Genomic DNA, 17091 nt, shown 5'->3' on the forward strand with positions numbered 1-17091 from the left:
TTCCCTCTGAGGCAGGATTCCCAAACGCAGTAGAACAGAATACACTCTACCCCGGGAACTATGGTCTTAATAATTATGAGAAAACTATATCCATATTCTATGAACTATATCCAGAAAGACTTTCATCAGTTTTGATATTGAACTTGGAAAATTAAATAGAACTTATCTGTATTCTAACGGGCAATCACAATAACATCAACATATTTATATAGTGCTGCAATTAGTTTGCATGGGCCCAGCTTATGAATTTCTTTACAACAGCATTTTGTCCACATTTTCAAAGGGCAATGGAGACAATATTATGGCTTTAAGTCTCCCTAACACACAGCTTCAGTGCCAAGTACTTCAAGATCTACAAATACTTAAACGCAGACAGTCTAGAAATCCTGAGAAAAACCCTTGTAAGGTCAAATACTCACTGTTGTTTTCAATATGAGAATTTACAGCATACTTATTTTGGTAATTTACCTACTTCATCATTCCATACCTCATGGAGATAGTTTTTTTCCCCTAAAGAAAGGGGCATATAATTAGAGGGAGAGGAAGGGGTGGCTATAACTTGCCTGGACTCCAGACTCTACACTTGCAGGGCTTCACACTACACAGGGGTGCAAGTTGGGGCATGGGGTGTAGGCAGGGCCGGGGTGGGGGGGGTGCAGTGGAGATGGAACCAGCTGCACATGCTGCTCAAGGAAGAAGGATAAGTTATCTCAATGGGAGCCTTTCTGCCTGGCAAGCAAGGGAAGGCAATACTGCTCAGAATGGCCAAAAGACTAAAGCTAAATTCTTTCAATCCCTTTAAAAGTGCTGCCAATTTAATCCTTTATTTGAGCACCAAAAGAACATGCAGACTCTACGGACCTATAAAGAAAAATTAGGGAAAGGAAAGTGTATGGAGGCAGAGAGCCTCATGCAAAACAGTTATGTTTATTCAAATGCGACGGATTTACAGAGAGAAAAAGAGTAATTTGGGGTGGGGGTAGAAGAAGGAAAGGATTAGCACTTTCAAAGAAGTGCCTGTCATTTGCCTGTGTAGTGTTTGCTGTGGTATGTTCACACACATTTTCCCATGAACAACAGCAGTCTGAGACTTCCAGAAAAACATTTGGGCCAGGGGATAAATACCAGCCATTCTTGTCCAATTACAAACCAAACCGAGCATAAGGACACTGCAACATTCTTCACATTCTTCCAAGTATAGACAAAATACATGAACCATTTTCGCCCATTCCAGACACAGTTATTTAAGCTCTCTTCACAGTACAGTCATTATGAAGAACTCAGGGAGACAGCTTCACTTACATGGTTAATGAAGAGACTCTTGCGTTTTTCTCTCACTGTGAAAACAAAAGATGCAACAGAAAGGTTACATGCCTGCATGGCAATCCCTTACAGGGGGCAAGACCTCTGTGTCATGCTCCCATCCGTCCACCAACCAATGTGCCCCGCTGCTCCATTACCAAATACAAGAATACATGACCTGCGCAATGCAGATCTGAACCTGGTTAACAGAGTGTATTATACCCACTTAAACCATGGCACACTAACCAAGTAAATGTAACTATAATTAATGAGGCGTAACAGCTTTCCAATAACTAAATATTAATTAGTAAATCTCGTAAAACTTGTATGCATTCATGAATTTAAGATAATTAGCAAATAACAGGACTACTGATTTCTAACCCAAGCAGACCCATAAAGGTCCACACTATTGGGTGAAACATAAACAACAATAATACCCATCACAGCATTAAAGTACAGGACAAAATAAGTCAGAAATGCTATTAGCATGGAGTCCAATTCCCCTCTGTGCTGAGTGCTGGGGAATAGTCGGGCTTCGGTCTAGAAGGCGTCTTGGAGCCTCCTGCAGCGCCCTCTCCCTCAGGGAGGCTGATAAACCCCAACACCAAACACTGTCCTATCTGCGATGGATTCTCACACTGTTGGCTGCACTGGGTGGCTGCGCCTCCTCTGCCCCCCGCCCCCATCGCAGTGTTCCTTAGGATAGGGGCCCTCAGCCCACGAGATGTACAAGGGTCACAGGGAACACAGAAGAGCTGTTTCATAACCTAGCATCATTGGATTTTGCATTTTCGTTCCTAAACACTTACTTTTGAGGGTATATACTAAACAGTCAACACACTGAGTGGGTCATTGTAGAAGATGCGTATAAAGAATAGGTTTCCTTCAAGGACATGACATCCTGGGTCCTGAGAATCACTAATACTACCTCTGGGTGTCCTAAAACGCCAGGTACAAACCCAGTTTATCATTTGAGGAGCCCTCCCCCACCCCGACCCCTTAGTCCACACCCCAAATGCAGCTTTACTAGTTTCAAGCCCAGGGATCTGGGAACTGTTATCCTAGTTTACATTCTGTTCGGATTCCTTCGAAGTGCAATGCTCCCTGGAATGACTACTGTCCCTCTTTCTATCTCAAAGCTGCTATTCTCAAAGGGAACAAAAGCAACAACCAGCCTGAAGGCACTGCTGGGAGAAGGTGCCTGCACAAGGCCACAGATGGAGCCGTCTGTAGGCCGCTGACATGCACCGACCACATACGGCCTGCAGGACACCTGGCCACACCTGAGGCCGGACCAGCAAGCAGGGAGCTGACTGGAGCGCACAGACAACAGCGCGGACAGTATCTGCTGGGCAGTGTGGACGCTGCGTGATCACTTGTGACCCAACTCGAAATAAGCACCCATGTGTGGACCATAACGAAAGAAAAATGAGGGGCTGGCAGGAAGCACTGGGTTTTAACTTCCTGACACTATACACTCTGGGTGTTTGTGTGTGCGTGTGTATCAGTGCGGGTGTGTGTACACGTATGTATTTTCCGTAAATTATTTCAATACTAAATTATTGTATATCTAGTCAAGGTTTGCTCTAACACACAGGAGTATGCTGACATTTCTATAATGATTTCCTACTGGCTAAAGGAATCTGAGAACACTGTCTGTACAGGCAGTAGACCTGACAGGGTTTCCAGCAAATTCCACAGGTAACACTTAGCCATTCCTAGGGCACCGAGCAACAGGTGTGAGCAGAGGCTTTGTGTCTCCCAATTATGGGAATCACTTCCAAGGTCACCTCAACACTCTACATCACCCACCTTCAGCAATGAAAGACATCTATGCCTTTAGAAATATAAGAGCTTGTTATATGGGTACCACTGAAAAGATGAGGAGTTATTTTAAAATATGAGAGGGCTGAAATATAGAATTGTCAATGTTTTGACTAAAAGTTTTAACAAGAAAGCTCTAAAACAAATGAAAACAACATCACAGTCCACAGACAAATAGGAATATTACAAAACTGGATGCTATTCTTGCACGTCTCCTCCAAGGATAAATCACAGGGAAGAATCAGGTCATTTCCACGAACCCCAACTTGTTCCAATTAGAACAGTAAAAAACAAAATCTCGCTAAGACTATTATTACAAAACACGTAAGGACAAGGTATCCGAATCTATTACGAATAGCTCAGGCACTCAGTTTTCATACAAATGAACACCTGCCTGCACACACTTCCCTCAGAGCAACGGAACCTGCTGAGTCTGCTCTGAAATCTGAGTTCACAGGGCCTGAATCAGATACCACCGTCCTGTATTAGGTTGTAATGTAGCCCCAAGAGGGTCTCTGAAAAATCCAGCCAATGTTTATCTGAGAGGCTTTTCCACACATGTCCCTATGGCTGACTTCCTTCTGGAGTGTCTCCTAAGTCCCCAAACCAACTGCCTGTCCCCACAAACAGGAACAATTCCCAACATCCACGCTCATCCTAGATGACCCTGACCACCACTGGCCTAGATCCAGGTGGACACTCTTTCGTAGCTGAACGCTCTCCTGGGAATTTCGAGATGCTGGTTCCTGATGGCTAGAGCCTTCCCTGAAGGTATGGGGTTGGGTGGGGTGCATCTCCTGCTTTGCAGAAGAGTTAAACACAGCAGGTCTGATTGCCATATCTGAAAAGGCCTACTACTTGCAAGGGAGGCCCTTAGCTGGCATCTGGGAACACGGATTTTTGGGAGGGTTCCCACCATTCCCTAACTAATAAGAGTGGCTCACTGTGCCAAACTATACAAACAATATGGTGTACGCTGAGCATCTGCTTTCTTCCTGGGAGTCTGCAATTTGGTACATAGCAGGCAGTGGCTGCCTACCTAGCCAGTCCTCAATACAAATCCTGGGCACTGGGTCTCTGAGGACCTTCTCTGGCTACCAACACGTCACAGGTCGTTACTGAGGGAACCTGGTGCATCCTGTGTGACTCCACTTGGAGGATTGTTGGAAGCCTGCACCTGGCTTCCTCTGAACTCCACCCATGCACCTTTTCCTTGTACTGGCTCTGCTTTGTGCACTTTCTTTGTAGTAGGTCACAGCCATGAGTACCACTATATTACGAGTGCTATGATTCTCCAACTAAAGCACTGAAACTGGGGGTGGTCTTGAGGACCGTCAACATGGTTAGTATGCAGAGAAGAATGGGGGGCTGGGTAGGTAATTCCTTAGTTCCCAATGACTCTTAGTCTGTAGTTCCAGTGACTCATAAGGTTTCTGAGATACTCTCGTACCCTTACAATGAATTTTTCCTTTTCCCCTAGGCTGGCTGGAGCAGAATTAAGACACTACTATGGGGAGAAACATAATAAAATCAGTGGAATCTCTTACCCTGCTATCACCAAAACACGACAAATAAAATGACCCAATTCTAAATCTGTTTTTAAAATAAATTTGAAACCACTAAGGCCATTAATCAGCTCTGAAATTCAAATGGCTTTAGCCATTTCATGTAATGGTACAAGCAAAAAAAAAAAAGGTACAAGCAATATCCCAACTGATATTTCCGATATTGGCTTTAATCGTTTTTAAACCTGAACATTTTTGGTTACTAATAGCATATATCAAAATCTCTGGAGTTCTCAACCTTCCTACATAATTGAAAGCACTAATAGTCCACTAATAGTTATATATGCTTTGTTGGAAAAACAGGCAATACATTGATATGGATAATAAATCTCACCTCCCCGGGAGAAGAATAATAGCTGTCTCCTTTAATCCCATCTATGATGGCTTGTTAAGAGGATTTTTAATTAGCTAATGCAATAGTCCATAATGACTTAATAGAAAATGCACTAGAGTCTTTAAAAATAAGCCATCTAAAATCAGCAAAAACACTGCCATTGGCATTAAAAGCGTTCTCCGGATAAAAAGGGGAGTGAGGAGTAAATGGGAGGGTTTGCAATGAGGGATTAAACAAATATCACTAAGGTTGCCTGGGACACTCCCACTCTTAAAAATACAACTTTCTGAAAAAACTTAATGCTTAAATATTGAGGATTTGTTAACAATCTAAATGCAATTTCAGCTAACCTCTGTTACAGACAGGCATTTAAAAAATTACCTTGGTTTCCCTTGTTCTATTTCTAAAATAGACTTCCCAATGGCAAGCATCAGCCACCATCAGGATGCTAGGACTACAAAGATCCTAAGATGTAATCCAACATCCTTCCTTTGAAAAGGAGGAAGCTGTCCCCATAGGCCCAGAGAAGGAGTGAGCAGAGGGCAGTGAGCTGGGATCCTCAACCTCTTTCCTCTGCACTACCCGCCTTCCTGGAGCAGGAATCTGAATGAAATTACTTCCATTTGACAAGAGATCATTAGGATCTGATATGAAAGCCATTCCACAAAGAAAAATTACTTAGCTTATGAATTATGCGGAGGTGAAAGACTGGCAGGCCACCCAAGTAAGAGGCCTCAACGATGAAGCAAAGAATTGCAGAGTTTTGTTTTGAGACGTAAGACTGATGACTGCGATAGCAGAGCCAATGGAGACCACAAAAATTTGGTTCAAAAGAAAAGGTTTTATTTTCCTTTCTTTTTCCCGGTGGGTGACATAGATCAGGCTCTGAACAAGCAAAAGTTCAATATTAATTTTTCTTAAAATCAGCTTGAGAATACCATTAAATTCCCATAGTTTTCAATAATTCAATGAAATCATCATTACTGAATTCGAAAGACAACTGTTGTGCGCTATCAGGAGCGTAACATGGAGGTAACTGCAAAGACATTCTGGGGATCCTACCCTGCGGAACTCACGGCCTGACCGGGGGTAAGTGATGAATGACTAGGGCCACAGACTGGCGGGAAGACTGACCCCACCCTTCGGGCCTGCACTAGGCACCCAAGTAAGGTCATCACTTCCGAAAAGGCTCACCTCCTGCACTGCGGGAGGGCAGCGCCTCCCAGCAACTGGGCCTACTCTGAATTACTCTGGACTTGTGTTTATTTCTAAACCTGGGCACAGAGGGACACTCTGGACATTCAAAGTGAAGTCTAAGCAACCAAGGCAGATGAAACAAACATGAAAAGAAAAAATTTCAAAGATGTCTAGGGTAGATCAGTTGTGGAGCGCAGAAATTCCAGGGGAGAGAAGTGGAAGTAGGTAGAGCTTAAGGCGAAACCATTCAAAGAGCAAGTATCTATCTAATCAACTGTCAACTAACTTCAGACGTTTTCGGTTTACCTTGGAGAAAACCCAGGGCCAGAGGATTTCCTCAGAAGCACAGACACCTAAATAAAGTGAATTCTTTTAAAAAATTTTTCTGATTATAAAAGAAATGCACACTTAGTTTGGAAAAACTGGAAAACAGGGCAGTAAAAAGAAAAAAATAGAAATTTAAATTTGGGAAATACCAAGAAACATAAAGAAAAATGTATCACCCAAAAACCCAGAGATAGCCACTATTAATATTTTGGTGTGCATCTTCTCAAAGGGAGTTATTTCTCTATGCATACTTATACAGATGTGTTATATGCATTTTTGCAAATTAATATTTATATATAAATATGTGCAAATACACATGTGCACGTGCATAAACATAGCAATAACTGTGCATTTTTCTGTCAGTGTGTTAGTATTTTCATTGGTTGTATAACAATTCTTTAACACATAAAGATATTAATTCTTTGTCATATGCATTACAATATTTTTCCCATTTGATGATTTAACTTTTAGGATGCATTTTGACATAAATTTTCATTTTTAGACAATTTCTTCCATTGCTGTTATAAACTTACATGCCTCCTTCCTCATTCTAAGACTAAAACTCACTCACATTGTTTCGATGTTGACCCCTGAACAACACAGATATGAACTAGTCCATTTATATGCAATTTTTTCAACAAATACTGTAAATGTGTTTTCTCTTATGATTTTTGGTAATATCATTTCCTTCTCTCTAGCTTCCTTTATTGTAAGAATTTAGTACAGAATACATGTAACATACAAAATATGTATTAATTGACTGTCTGTATTATTGGTAAGGCTTCCAGTCAACAGTAGGCTATTAGTTAAGTTTTGGGGAGGCAAAAGTTACACATGATTTTCAACAGCGCAGGAAGTCAGCGTCCCTAACTCCCCTGTTGTTCAAGGGACAACTGTATGATCATTATGGTTAGCCCACAACTAGTTAACCCCCCAGAAGTTTATTCTGCTACGTGGTGGTGAGGTTACCATTTGATTTTCTTTAGATGAGCTTCGAAGTGCTGTGTATACTTTTATAAAGGGCTTCTATCACGTGGGCTGCTGCCATCGCAGACCCGACCTCCTCCTGTGTGCTTCCAGGCTGTGTGGAAGCAATTCTGAAATGGGAAGGTCCATATGTCTGCGTCACGGAAACAGACTGAGAAGAAGACAGACCTGGGCATAGCAGAGATCACCTCCACCCTCCCAGTGGCGGCCAGCACTTCCCATCCTGCTCAGACCCAGTGTGTGGGTGTGGGGCGCTGCCGTCAGCATAAAGAAGGACCTGAAACCTAAGACAAGCTAAGAAGATGGCAGAGACCCAGGTCGGGGAAGAAACTCAACCCAACTGAGCAAACGAGAAGCTGAGGACCGACACTCCAGGGCAAGCACCACACTTGCTGAGAACTGAAGCTGCCTTGGATGCTGCGTTCACTGCTTGGAAAGAGTACGCATTCGTTCTTCCCTTAGAAGGAGGTACTAAGTCCATTTTACAGATGAAAAAACTGGGTCAGCAAGACCATCTGGATCAGATGCACGAGATCATATAGACAGTGACGGATCTAAGCTTGTAGCTTCGGCAGGTTGATTCCAGAAGGTTGTACTTTTAATCACCACTGTCTTCGGGAAATCTTTCCAAGGTGTTATTTGTTCTCATGTGGTGACTGACTCAGATTATCAATGAAATTCAGCCGCTTCCCCAGATGTCACGGGGCAGCTAACCAAAAACATCAACCATGAAGGTAGGTTATAAACATGAGAAGTTGTGAAAAGTACAGAAATGGTTAGCGGGTGCTACCTGAAGGGGGGTGGAAGGTCCTCATACCATGTTTCCCCAAAAATAAGACCTAACCGGAAAAAAAGCCCTAGCATGATTTTTCAGGATGACATCCCCTGAACATAAGCCCCAGTGCATCTTTTGGAGCAAAAATTAATATAAGACCCGGTCTAATTTTCGGGAAAACACAGTAGTTCAGAAAGGAGAACTGAAGAGTAAGGGATTGAAATCAAGAGTTTATCACTACCAACCACCAGGCGAGAGGGTGGAGAACACAGCTGCGGTGGAGAGGATATCAAGCTCCAGCTTTATGCTGGGTCTCTGCTCACTGAGCGATTTTCTGACGACTGAATATGGGCAAAGCATAATCGTAGGTCAGGAGAGAAAATACAGTAAAAGGCTGGTTGAGAAAATCTGACATTATGGGTCTAATTTGATTTCAGCTAAGTTTGAACTATACAAGCAGCTTTCTCCAGACAGGACAGCCCAAGAGATCAGACACTGGAGCAGGGGTGATGCTTCCAAGAAATACGGGCCACAAAGCGCCCTGTCTGCACCCATCCACCCACCCACCCAAGGCCTCCCTCATCCATTTAACTTAATGGCCAAGAGACCCCGCATACACACACCCCCCCAACCCCCCGTGCATCTCAAGAGATGATTGCAGAGACAGGAATGGGGTCCTGAGGGTAGGACAGTCGTGTCAAGTTCAGACCTGGGAGAGGGAAGTCCAAATACACAGCCTAAGGCCTAAAATACCTACATACCCCTGTCCCCAAATAATGGATGTGTCCTTTTTAAATGAACTTAGGGAAGGTGGAAGAAAGTGATGCTGCAGCATAAGACAGAAAGCCACCTGGGCAGGGAGACTGTCACAGTGCCGTGGCATGTCTGCTGAGAATGACTCCCAGCCATCATTCTTTCATTACTTCATTCAATCCATCCCTTTCCTTTTCAAGGTTCTTCTATGTGCAAGCCTCTTGAGCTTGGGACAAAGGAAGACTCAGTCCCTATCCTGAAGCAACAGGGAACTTAGTGGATAAATAAACCCACTATTCCTTTATTTACAAAGTATAAAAGAGTCACCTCCACAACAGAGGAATATACAAACTACACTGAATTTAATGCCACTGATATTATGGTACATCTTTATTCTATTTGCCACTAAGAAAGAAAAAAGAAATGCTGGCAGTGACAAGTCACTGCCTGTCCTGATTTCAGGGTTGTTACAGTTGGGGAAACATGCCTAAGAGAATGGATGAAATGTGGGGAAGACGGGAGCATCCCGTAAAGAGGCTGGCTTTGGACTAGCATGGCACTGTGGACAGACGACACTGAGTCAGCTGCAGAGGGAGCAGAACAGCTCAGACCCGGGATGCAGGAGGTGGAAGACTAGGGAAGGCAGAAAGGGCGGAAGGGGAAAGGCTGGGTGTGCCAGCTCCCGGGCCCTGTGGGTGAGTGGGAACCGATGGAAGACAGTTTGAGCGGGGAGGGGCCCAACTGCAGCTGAGCTTCAGAAGGCTCCTTCTGGCAGCCACCTGGAGGGCAAGTGAGACAGGAGATGGAGAGGGGAAGGCTGGGAAACGACAGCGGTCATAGGCCAAGAGTGGGAGATGGGCTGTGAGTCACGGTGCTGACGGAAGGAGCAAGAAAAAGAGAGATACCAGGTATTTAGGGGCTAGGACTCCTGGGGTGTTGGCTGGGGACCCAGACTGACAGGGTCCTAGGTGATGGGGAGAGGAGGCAGGCAGGAGAGCAAAGATGGTGACTTCTGATTTGGACATGACAACCCTGAGGGGTCTGTGGTATTACCAAATGGGGTGTCTACCAAGCAGAAAATATGCATGGGGAACACAGGCTCATAGTGCCAAAACAGGGGGGTGTCCCCTTACCTGAGGTCCTGGGACAGGATGGCTCGGGGGAGTCTCAGATGTTAGCAATGAGGGACCCAAGCACCCCCTTCATAGGTACAAGAACACACACTGAGCGCTGTGTGCCCAAAACGTCATCCTATTGCCTCAGGTCAAGAATCTTCTGAGGTGACGAATATGGTTATTGTCAGTTTACAGGCAATTCTAACCCATGAGGTCACCTGACTATAAGGCTAACTAAGGACAGACAAGGGCCTAAGTTCAGTCCCAGAGCCCTGGTTGCCAGAGAGAAGACAAAGGACGATCCCCTGCAAGGTGGGCTGGCCACGGGCTGCAGCTGGTCAGTCGGGCCAGCACTCATGCGATGACCTCTCACTACTCTCCACCTCTGACATTTCTGGAGCATCGACTCCTGCACACTAGAAGGAAAAGAGAAGGTAAGCCAATACTGGTCTTTGTAACTCTATCCCTGAAATGATCTGCTCAAAGAATAACTCAGGGCTGGACTAGAGCAGCGGTCTTGAAACCAGGTGTTCAAGGAGGTCTTGAAGATGCTGGGGTTCCCTCTCTACCTCCTTCTTCACAAGGACTTTTCCCCCCTTTCCACAGAAAATGGCGTGCCAACCCACCCTGGACGTGCACCCACCCACATGGAAGACCTCTCCCAGGGCCCCGGACATAGGAACAAAGGGACATGGGGGTGAGGCAGGTAACCTGCAGCATGGCCTGGCGTCTTCCTGTTCTGTGGACATTTCTACTAGGGTCTCGGAGGACGTCTGGCTTCGCATCTGCAGGCGTCACACACAGTGGTGACGATTCCCATCAGGACCACGCATCTTCAGTGGTTAGACTCCCATCAGAGACACAGCTCCAAGGGAGAGGTCCAGGGGATCAGAGCATAGAAAGCGCGGCCAAGCTGGAAGCCACAGCAGGCTGGCAGCGGGATTAGAAGAGTGATGGGGGTCACGGGCATATGTGTTACCGTGTTATATGAATTGGGGGAAAAAGAAAGAAATCAGACCTTTTCTGACAGAAAATAAGTCTGATATGACTGACTAAGGTTCGACAATGATGCCTAACTTTGCCACCAAGGTCATATGAAGGACATGTAACATTCTGACAAAAACATATTTAAATCAAAAGAAGAGCTGAAAACATTAGTTCAAAGGAAAAGCACAGGTGGGGATCTTTCATTCAACAGACATTTAAGTTCTTTCTATGGGTTAGTCACTGTACATGGAATATAGATTTAAACACATGAAAAACATGCAATAAATGATAGTCACGTGATGAGGGTCACAGCTTCCACAGAGGGGTACGCAGACTGTAATGAGGTCAAAGGAATCAAGGAAGGAGTTCTGAAATGAATCACAGATTCATTTTCCAATGGCTCTTAAGTGTATAGGTCAAACCAGGTGCCACCAATGAAAAGAGGAGCGGATGTAATTAAACATTATTTGCATGTCCGGTAAAGCCTTTTTGGTGTACTTCCCAGAATCTGCAAAAGTGAGAAGCTACTATAACTGGGTGAAAAACTCCTTTGCAAATCAAATGGATTCCAATTCCTTATTGTAAACAAAATTGAAGGAGAACAAGACTGAACTGTAGTTAGTTATCAGGAATTATTTTAGATGACAAATTCCTTAGAGATTTTTTGGTATATAAATCAGATGGAATAGAAAGAATTCAGTGATATTACTACATCAAAACTCCTTCTATCCCCTTCTATTTACGTAGGTGAATGAAGTTCCTCAAGAACTACAAGAACAAAGAATTTAATGATGACGAGAGCCTCATTCTCGTAATATGTATTATTCATCCATAGAACATTTCAGTAAGAAACGTTTTCCTAAAAATTATTTCACTTTTCTATTTAATTACTCTTCATTCAAATTTTGATATGTTTGCGTTGTTTTGATCAACTGAGGGCTAATGATAATAATAATGATACCTCAATCCAGATTTTATTTTTAACGTTTAGACACTTCTAATTATAAAAAATAAAAAATTAAATTTAGGTCCACATTTTCATAGAAGTCTGACAGTGTAATGACTTCTAGACATCAAAATATATTACATTAGGATGAAACTCTATGGACAAAATGGCAGGGAATACAGGTTGAAGAGAAAAAACAAAGGATATGCAATTTCCAACTGTCACAGAAGAGCATGTTCGTACATTTTTAAATGATTGATGATTATCAAATCACTATGATATTGAGATTTTATTTGAAACATTTTTAAACATAAGGATAGTTTTATTTTAAAGTATCAATGTTTATAATGCATCAGAAATTACATCCTTTGATAGGATGAAAAATTTTTACAGTCAACATAAAAATGTGCGAGGGAGTTCATAGTTTTTCAAACTTGTTTTCCATGGTACACAAGAAAGATAATATGAAAATCACTGGTGTAAAAGCTTTGGGATCCTGTGGATTCTTCAGTATCTAACTGCAAAAGTATTCCCTATGGGACCTGATAAGCCACAGGGAGACACACAGTGACTGACAGGGAGCTGGAGAGAGGGGCATCCTGGAATAAGCATGCACGAGAGTGAAAAAGAGAACTGGGGACATAAAAACACAGAGAGGTGAGCACAGGAAGGGCATGGGACGCTCTGATGGAAGGGATCCCCAACAGGGCCCAGGGCTCGGCTACTGTTAAATGCCAGATGCACGGGGCACAGAAAGGTTGGTCCTCATGATGTACAAGTTCAACGCTGCCCAGGAACAAACACATGAGCCCAAACAAAGGAAGGCCACAAGACATTTTTTCAATTTCCGTATTTATGAAAGAATGTGTGAAGAAAACCATGGCTCATATTTTTGAATTTTAATGTTTCTACTTTGGTTTTAAATCACTCAAAGGATAGCGGATTTTATATCTTTAATTATTTCAAGGAAATCTTGAGAAACAGACACACACACACACACACACACACACACACACGATTTTATTTTTGTCCAAATTCTTTTTAAGGCAAAGAACCTCTAAAAACCATATTAATTAAAATTTAAAAAGATGTCGTTTGGCTGTTTTCTCCTGATTCTAAGGGTAGGTACTCATGTCTTTGTAAACAGTGAATTAAAATAGTACAGAAAAGGAAAAGACACTTAGAATGGGAATTCTTTCCCACAAGCACAAGTGATAGCAAGAGGAGCCAAGCAGGCCAAGAGAACCATTTTCTCTCTCCCCGGGCAACTCCACTGTCACCCCTGCCCGATGAGGAGCCCCTTCTTTGTTGAATGGCTCTCATACAAAGAAATTCTGCAATCACATCCCGTTTTTATGAAAAAGTGACTGACAGCAGACTGTGTGGCTTGGGCAGAACCTCCCTAACTTCAGCGGCTGGGGGGTCTAACTAGCAAGCATTCTGTGACCATTCTGGTATGTTTCCAGTCTTTGAACACTGAGAAAAGGGGCCACGTCCAGCCTAGATCTCTTTGATTATCAGAGGAAAGGAATTTAACAGTCAAGAAACTGCTAAGGACTTAATGCAGGTACCATCTAAATCAGAATAATGAACAGTTGGCAGGTGGGGGGCATGGCAGACAGAGCTTGTTTGTCAGGCCATTGGATGGTGGGGAAGGGAGAGGATGAAGGGTCTGCAGAGCAGAGCTGTCAAGGCAAGCGCACGTGGCTGTGATCCCAGGCAGCAGCTGCCCGAACGGAACTGTCATCACCCCAGCAGCAGCCTCCTACCCACAAACCTACTCTAAGCTGCAAAAGGACTACATCAGCCTGAAGAAGAGAGAGCACCAGATTCAAAAGAAAGGGACCTAAAAGGTGCTGTGATTACATTTCTTCCCAATTAAAAAACAAACTGGGAGTCAGTGGGACCCACCATTTTGAACTGCTCTGGTACTCTCAGAAGTGTGTGTGTGGCAGGCGTGGGGCGGGGGCTGGAGGAGTCTTCAAGCAAGTTTAAGCAAGCAAGCGACATAATCCAATCTGATTTGCAGGCAGTCTCTTCACCTAGCAGCAGCAGACATAGGACTGGAAAGGAAGAAGGTCAGAGGGCAGTCCAGAGGCTGCTGCAGTAACCCAGGTGAGAAATTATGTGTCTGAACTAAAGTGGCAGCAATGGGAATGGGAGAGAGTAGTCAGACTCAAGGGAAATTTAAGAGGTAAGAATTAACAGACTGTCGATTTCCTGGATGCAATGGTGTGCTGCCTTAAAAAAAAAAAAAAAAAAAAAAGAATGTGCTGATTTGTAGCAGTCGCCAATTTCCATGGTATCAAAACTCCCGTAATGGCGATGTCAAACTCCCAATGTGCCACTGAATTTGGAGCTGGGAAGAAATGTGCACCATCAGCTCCCACAAGCCCGTGAGTCAGCCCCAGCATCACTGCCGGGTGTGAGAATTGGGAAGAGAGGAGAGGAGGAGAATTCAAGGCCATCTCTGACCTGGGGACCTGAGCAGGGTGGGAAATGCAGGAGGTCACCTGCAGTTACTACGCTCTGTTTGGGACACACTGAGTTAGAGGAACCAACAGCCTGCATTGGAAGGACGCCCAGCAGGCAGCTGCATCTATGGCTTTGAATGCTGCAGAGAAACTGGCTGGGCATTAGCGTTGGCATGGACGCCACAAGGAAGTGTGTGCAGACCCAAAAGATAGGAGGGTAAAACACAGAACCCTAGAAAACACTAACATTAAAGGGATGAATGGAGAAAAAGTTGATTATGACATCTCAGAAGGACCTTCAAGGAGGGTTTCTCAGGACAAATTCCCCAAATAGCCAATTCTCTGATAATCAATTCACCGAAGAATTAACTCATTAAAGTTATCCAATTAGTCCATTTTAGAAATCCATTTCTTTTCATTATTTATAAAGCAATTGTTCATGAGATGGACTTGTTTTCAGCAATGGCCTGTTTGAAGACAGAAAGCCAAAAAAGAAGGAATAGGGAATGGCAGCAAGCACTGCATGAGAGGTCCAGGGCTAGCCCTGCCTCACACCCTCCACAGAATGGTGGTGGTGGAAGATTCCAGTGGGTAGTGGATGGAAAGAGAAGAAGTCCCGATGGTATAGACGCTTTCACTAAACAGGGAGAGGAGCAGCTCAGAGAGGGTGCTGGGAATTTTTCCTTTTCTTGTGAGACTCAAGTAGGTTTTACATGTTGAATGTAAACATGAAGGGTCGTGTTGAAGGGTCAGAGTAACTGATACCCTGATGTTCCAGAAAAGGAATCAAGAATGAGATCTGGAGCAGAGGTGACGGGGAATATATATACTTCCCTGACTCTTTCTGTTAGGTTGGACAATCACTGAATTTCCTTTCATCATGACAATCAAGGTATGTGTCATCTACATAGAGGCTCCAACGCAATTCCATGTGAATCTAGTAGAAAATTTTCAGAAAGATATTGGTCTAAATTCACTGGAAGCAAGAACCAAACCTGAAAGTATGCCAGCCATGTAACTATCATTCAATGCAAAAGAAATGGTTGATTCTCATTTTCCATCACCTTAAACCCTCATCCCCACTGTCTCTTTCCTTCCCTTGAATATCCTACCACTCCCAATGGATTCCCACTTTACCAGGCCAAGGGGAAAAAAATGTTTTGTTTTTAACGAACACATTCAAAACTTAAAAGTATTTAAAGCCTACAATGCTTTATTCTTACTTTCGAAAACACTAATTTTTTATAAATGCACCAAATTCTCTAAAATCAAGTTAGTGGCCTACTAAATTAAAGGTTACCAATATTATATGAGCATTATACCATGTCAAAATTGTTATCTAACCATTATTGAGGAGTTACCAGTTCTTATAAGGAATTTATCATCTTACATATGTTGGATTATTTTCTAGTCAATTCACGATCCCCTCTAAACTAGGGTTTAGCAATTTGCCAAAAGAGTCAGGGATAGAATCACATAGGACTCTAGCAATACAATATAAGATCTTGGTTACTACATGACAATATAACACATTTCTCCTGCTACTCTCTTCTGCAGGAATCCACTGAGGAGGCTCATCTTCACTGTACTTTGTAAGTTTTGCCTCTGCTTCGTAGCCAACGCCCAGGGAACAGTGAGACAAGCCAGGCGCGGAAAACAGTGAAACCCCCCAGGAGTAATTCCCCACACACCTGGGACAAAACACAAAGACTGCAGAAAAAACCCGTTAGTCAAAGTTTGGCTAAAAGATCTACCCCAGTGTACAGGTTCAATTCCACTCTCAAATGGCATAAAGATAATGAAGCGTTAAGGATTATATTTGCTTTCTTTCACATATTATCTGAAGAAACAAACACTTCTGATCTTTAAAGAATTTAGGCAGGTATCAATTCTTTTTTTCGCTTCACTTTTTTAGTTTTTGTTTTATTTATTTATTTATTATTTATTTTTGTTGCTGTTCAGATATCAATTCTTAAAGGAAAATTTCTGACTCTCAGGGTAGAAACTACTGCTACAGAATGTACACAGCTGATTACCTTGAGAAACACATCTAGTGGAAAATCAAGACTTAGGCTAGTTATCAGCATGGGCCTTTTTTTTTCTTTTTCTTTTTTTTTAAAGAAACATAAATTAGTAACCTACCGTCCGTCTGAGATTTACTGAGGAATATTGTGCTGGCCCGAGGATGGTCTGAAGGATTGAATTCCATGTTCAAATCTTTAAAGAAAGAAAAAGAAAATACATGAATCTGATAAGTATTCATTTTCAATTTTCTCAACCCTAAATTGCTAACACATTTAAGCATTCTGAAAAATACCGACAGTTATTGTGTTAATAGATTCTTCTAGGTTCAATTGAGAACACTGCTATTTAGAGATCTGAGAAATTCATACATCAAAATTAGGCACCTGGCTAGAGATTTATTAGCCTAAAACTACATTTTCTTTTTAAAAGTCTACTCTATACCTACAATACTACAAAATAGCAGGACAGAGTTATAACATG

The 17091-nt window shown here is 43.0% G+C and overlaps 1 protein-coding gene across 1 annotated transcript in view; it reads right to left on the minus strand.

Annotated features, from left to right (window-relative positions):
- CCNY (cyclin Y) overlaps nt 1–17091 on the minus strand; it is a 187417-nt gene that overhangs the window by 51129 nt on the left and 119197 nt on the right. The window contains exons 2-3 of the mRNA XM_019741707.2: nt 16729–16803; nt 1303–1337 (exon numbers count right to left, since the gene is read on the minus strand). Of these exons, the coding sequence (XP_019597266.1) occupies nt 1303–1337; nt 16729–16803 (110 nt within the window). The remainder of the gene's footprint in view (nt 1–1302; nt 1338–16728; nt 16804–17091) is intronic.

Source organism: Rhinolophus sinicus, linkage group LG02 (assembly GCF_036562045.2).
Source record: "Rhinolophus sinicus isolate RSC01 linkage group LG02, ASM3656204v1, whole genome shotgun sequence".
NCBI lineage: Eukaryota > Metazoa > Chordata > Mammalia > Chiroptera > Rhinolophidae > Rhinolophus > Rhinolophus sinicus.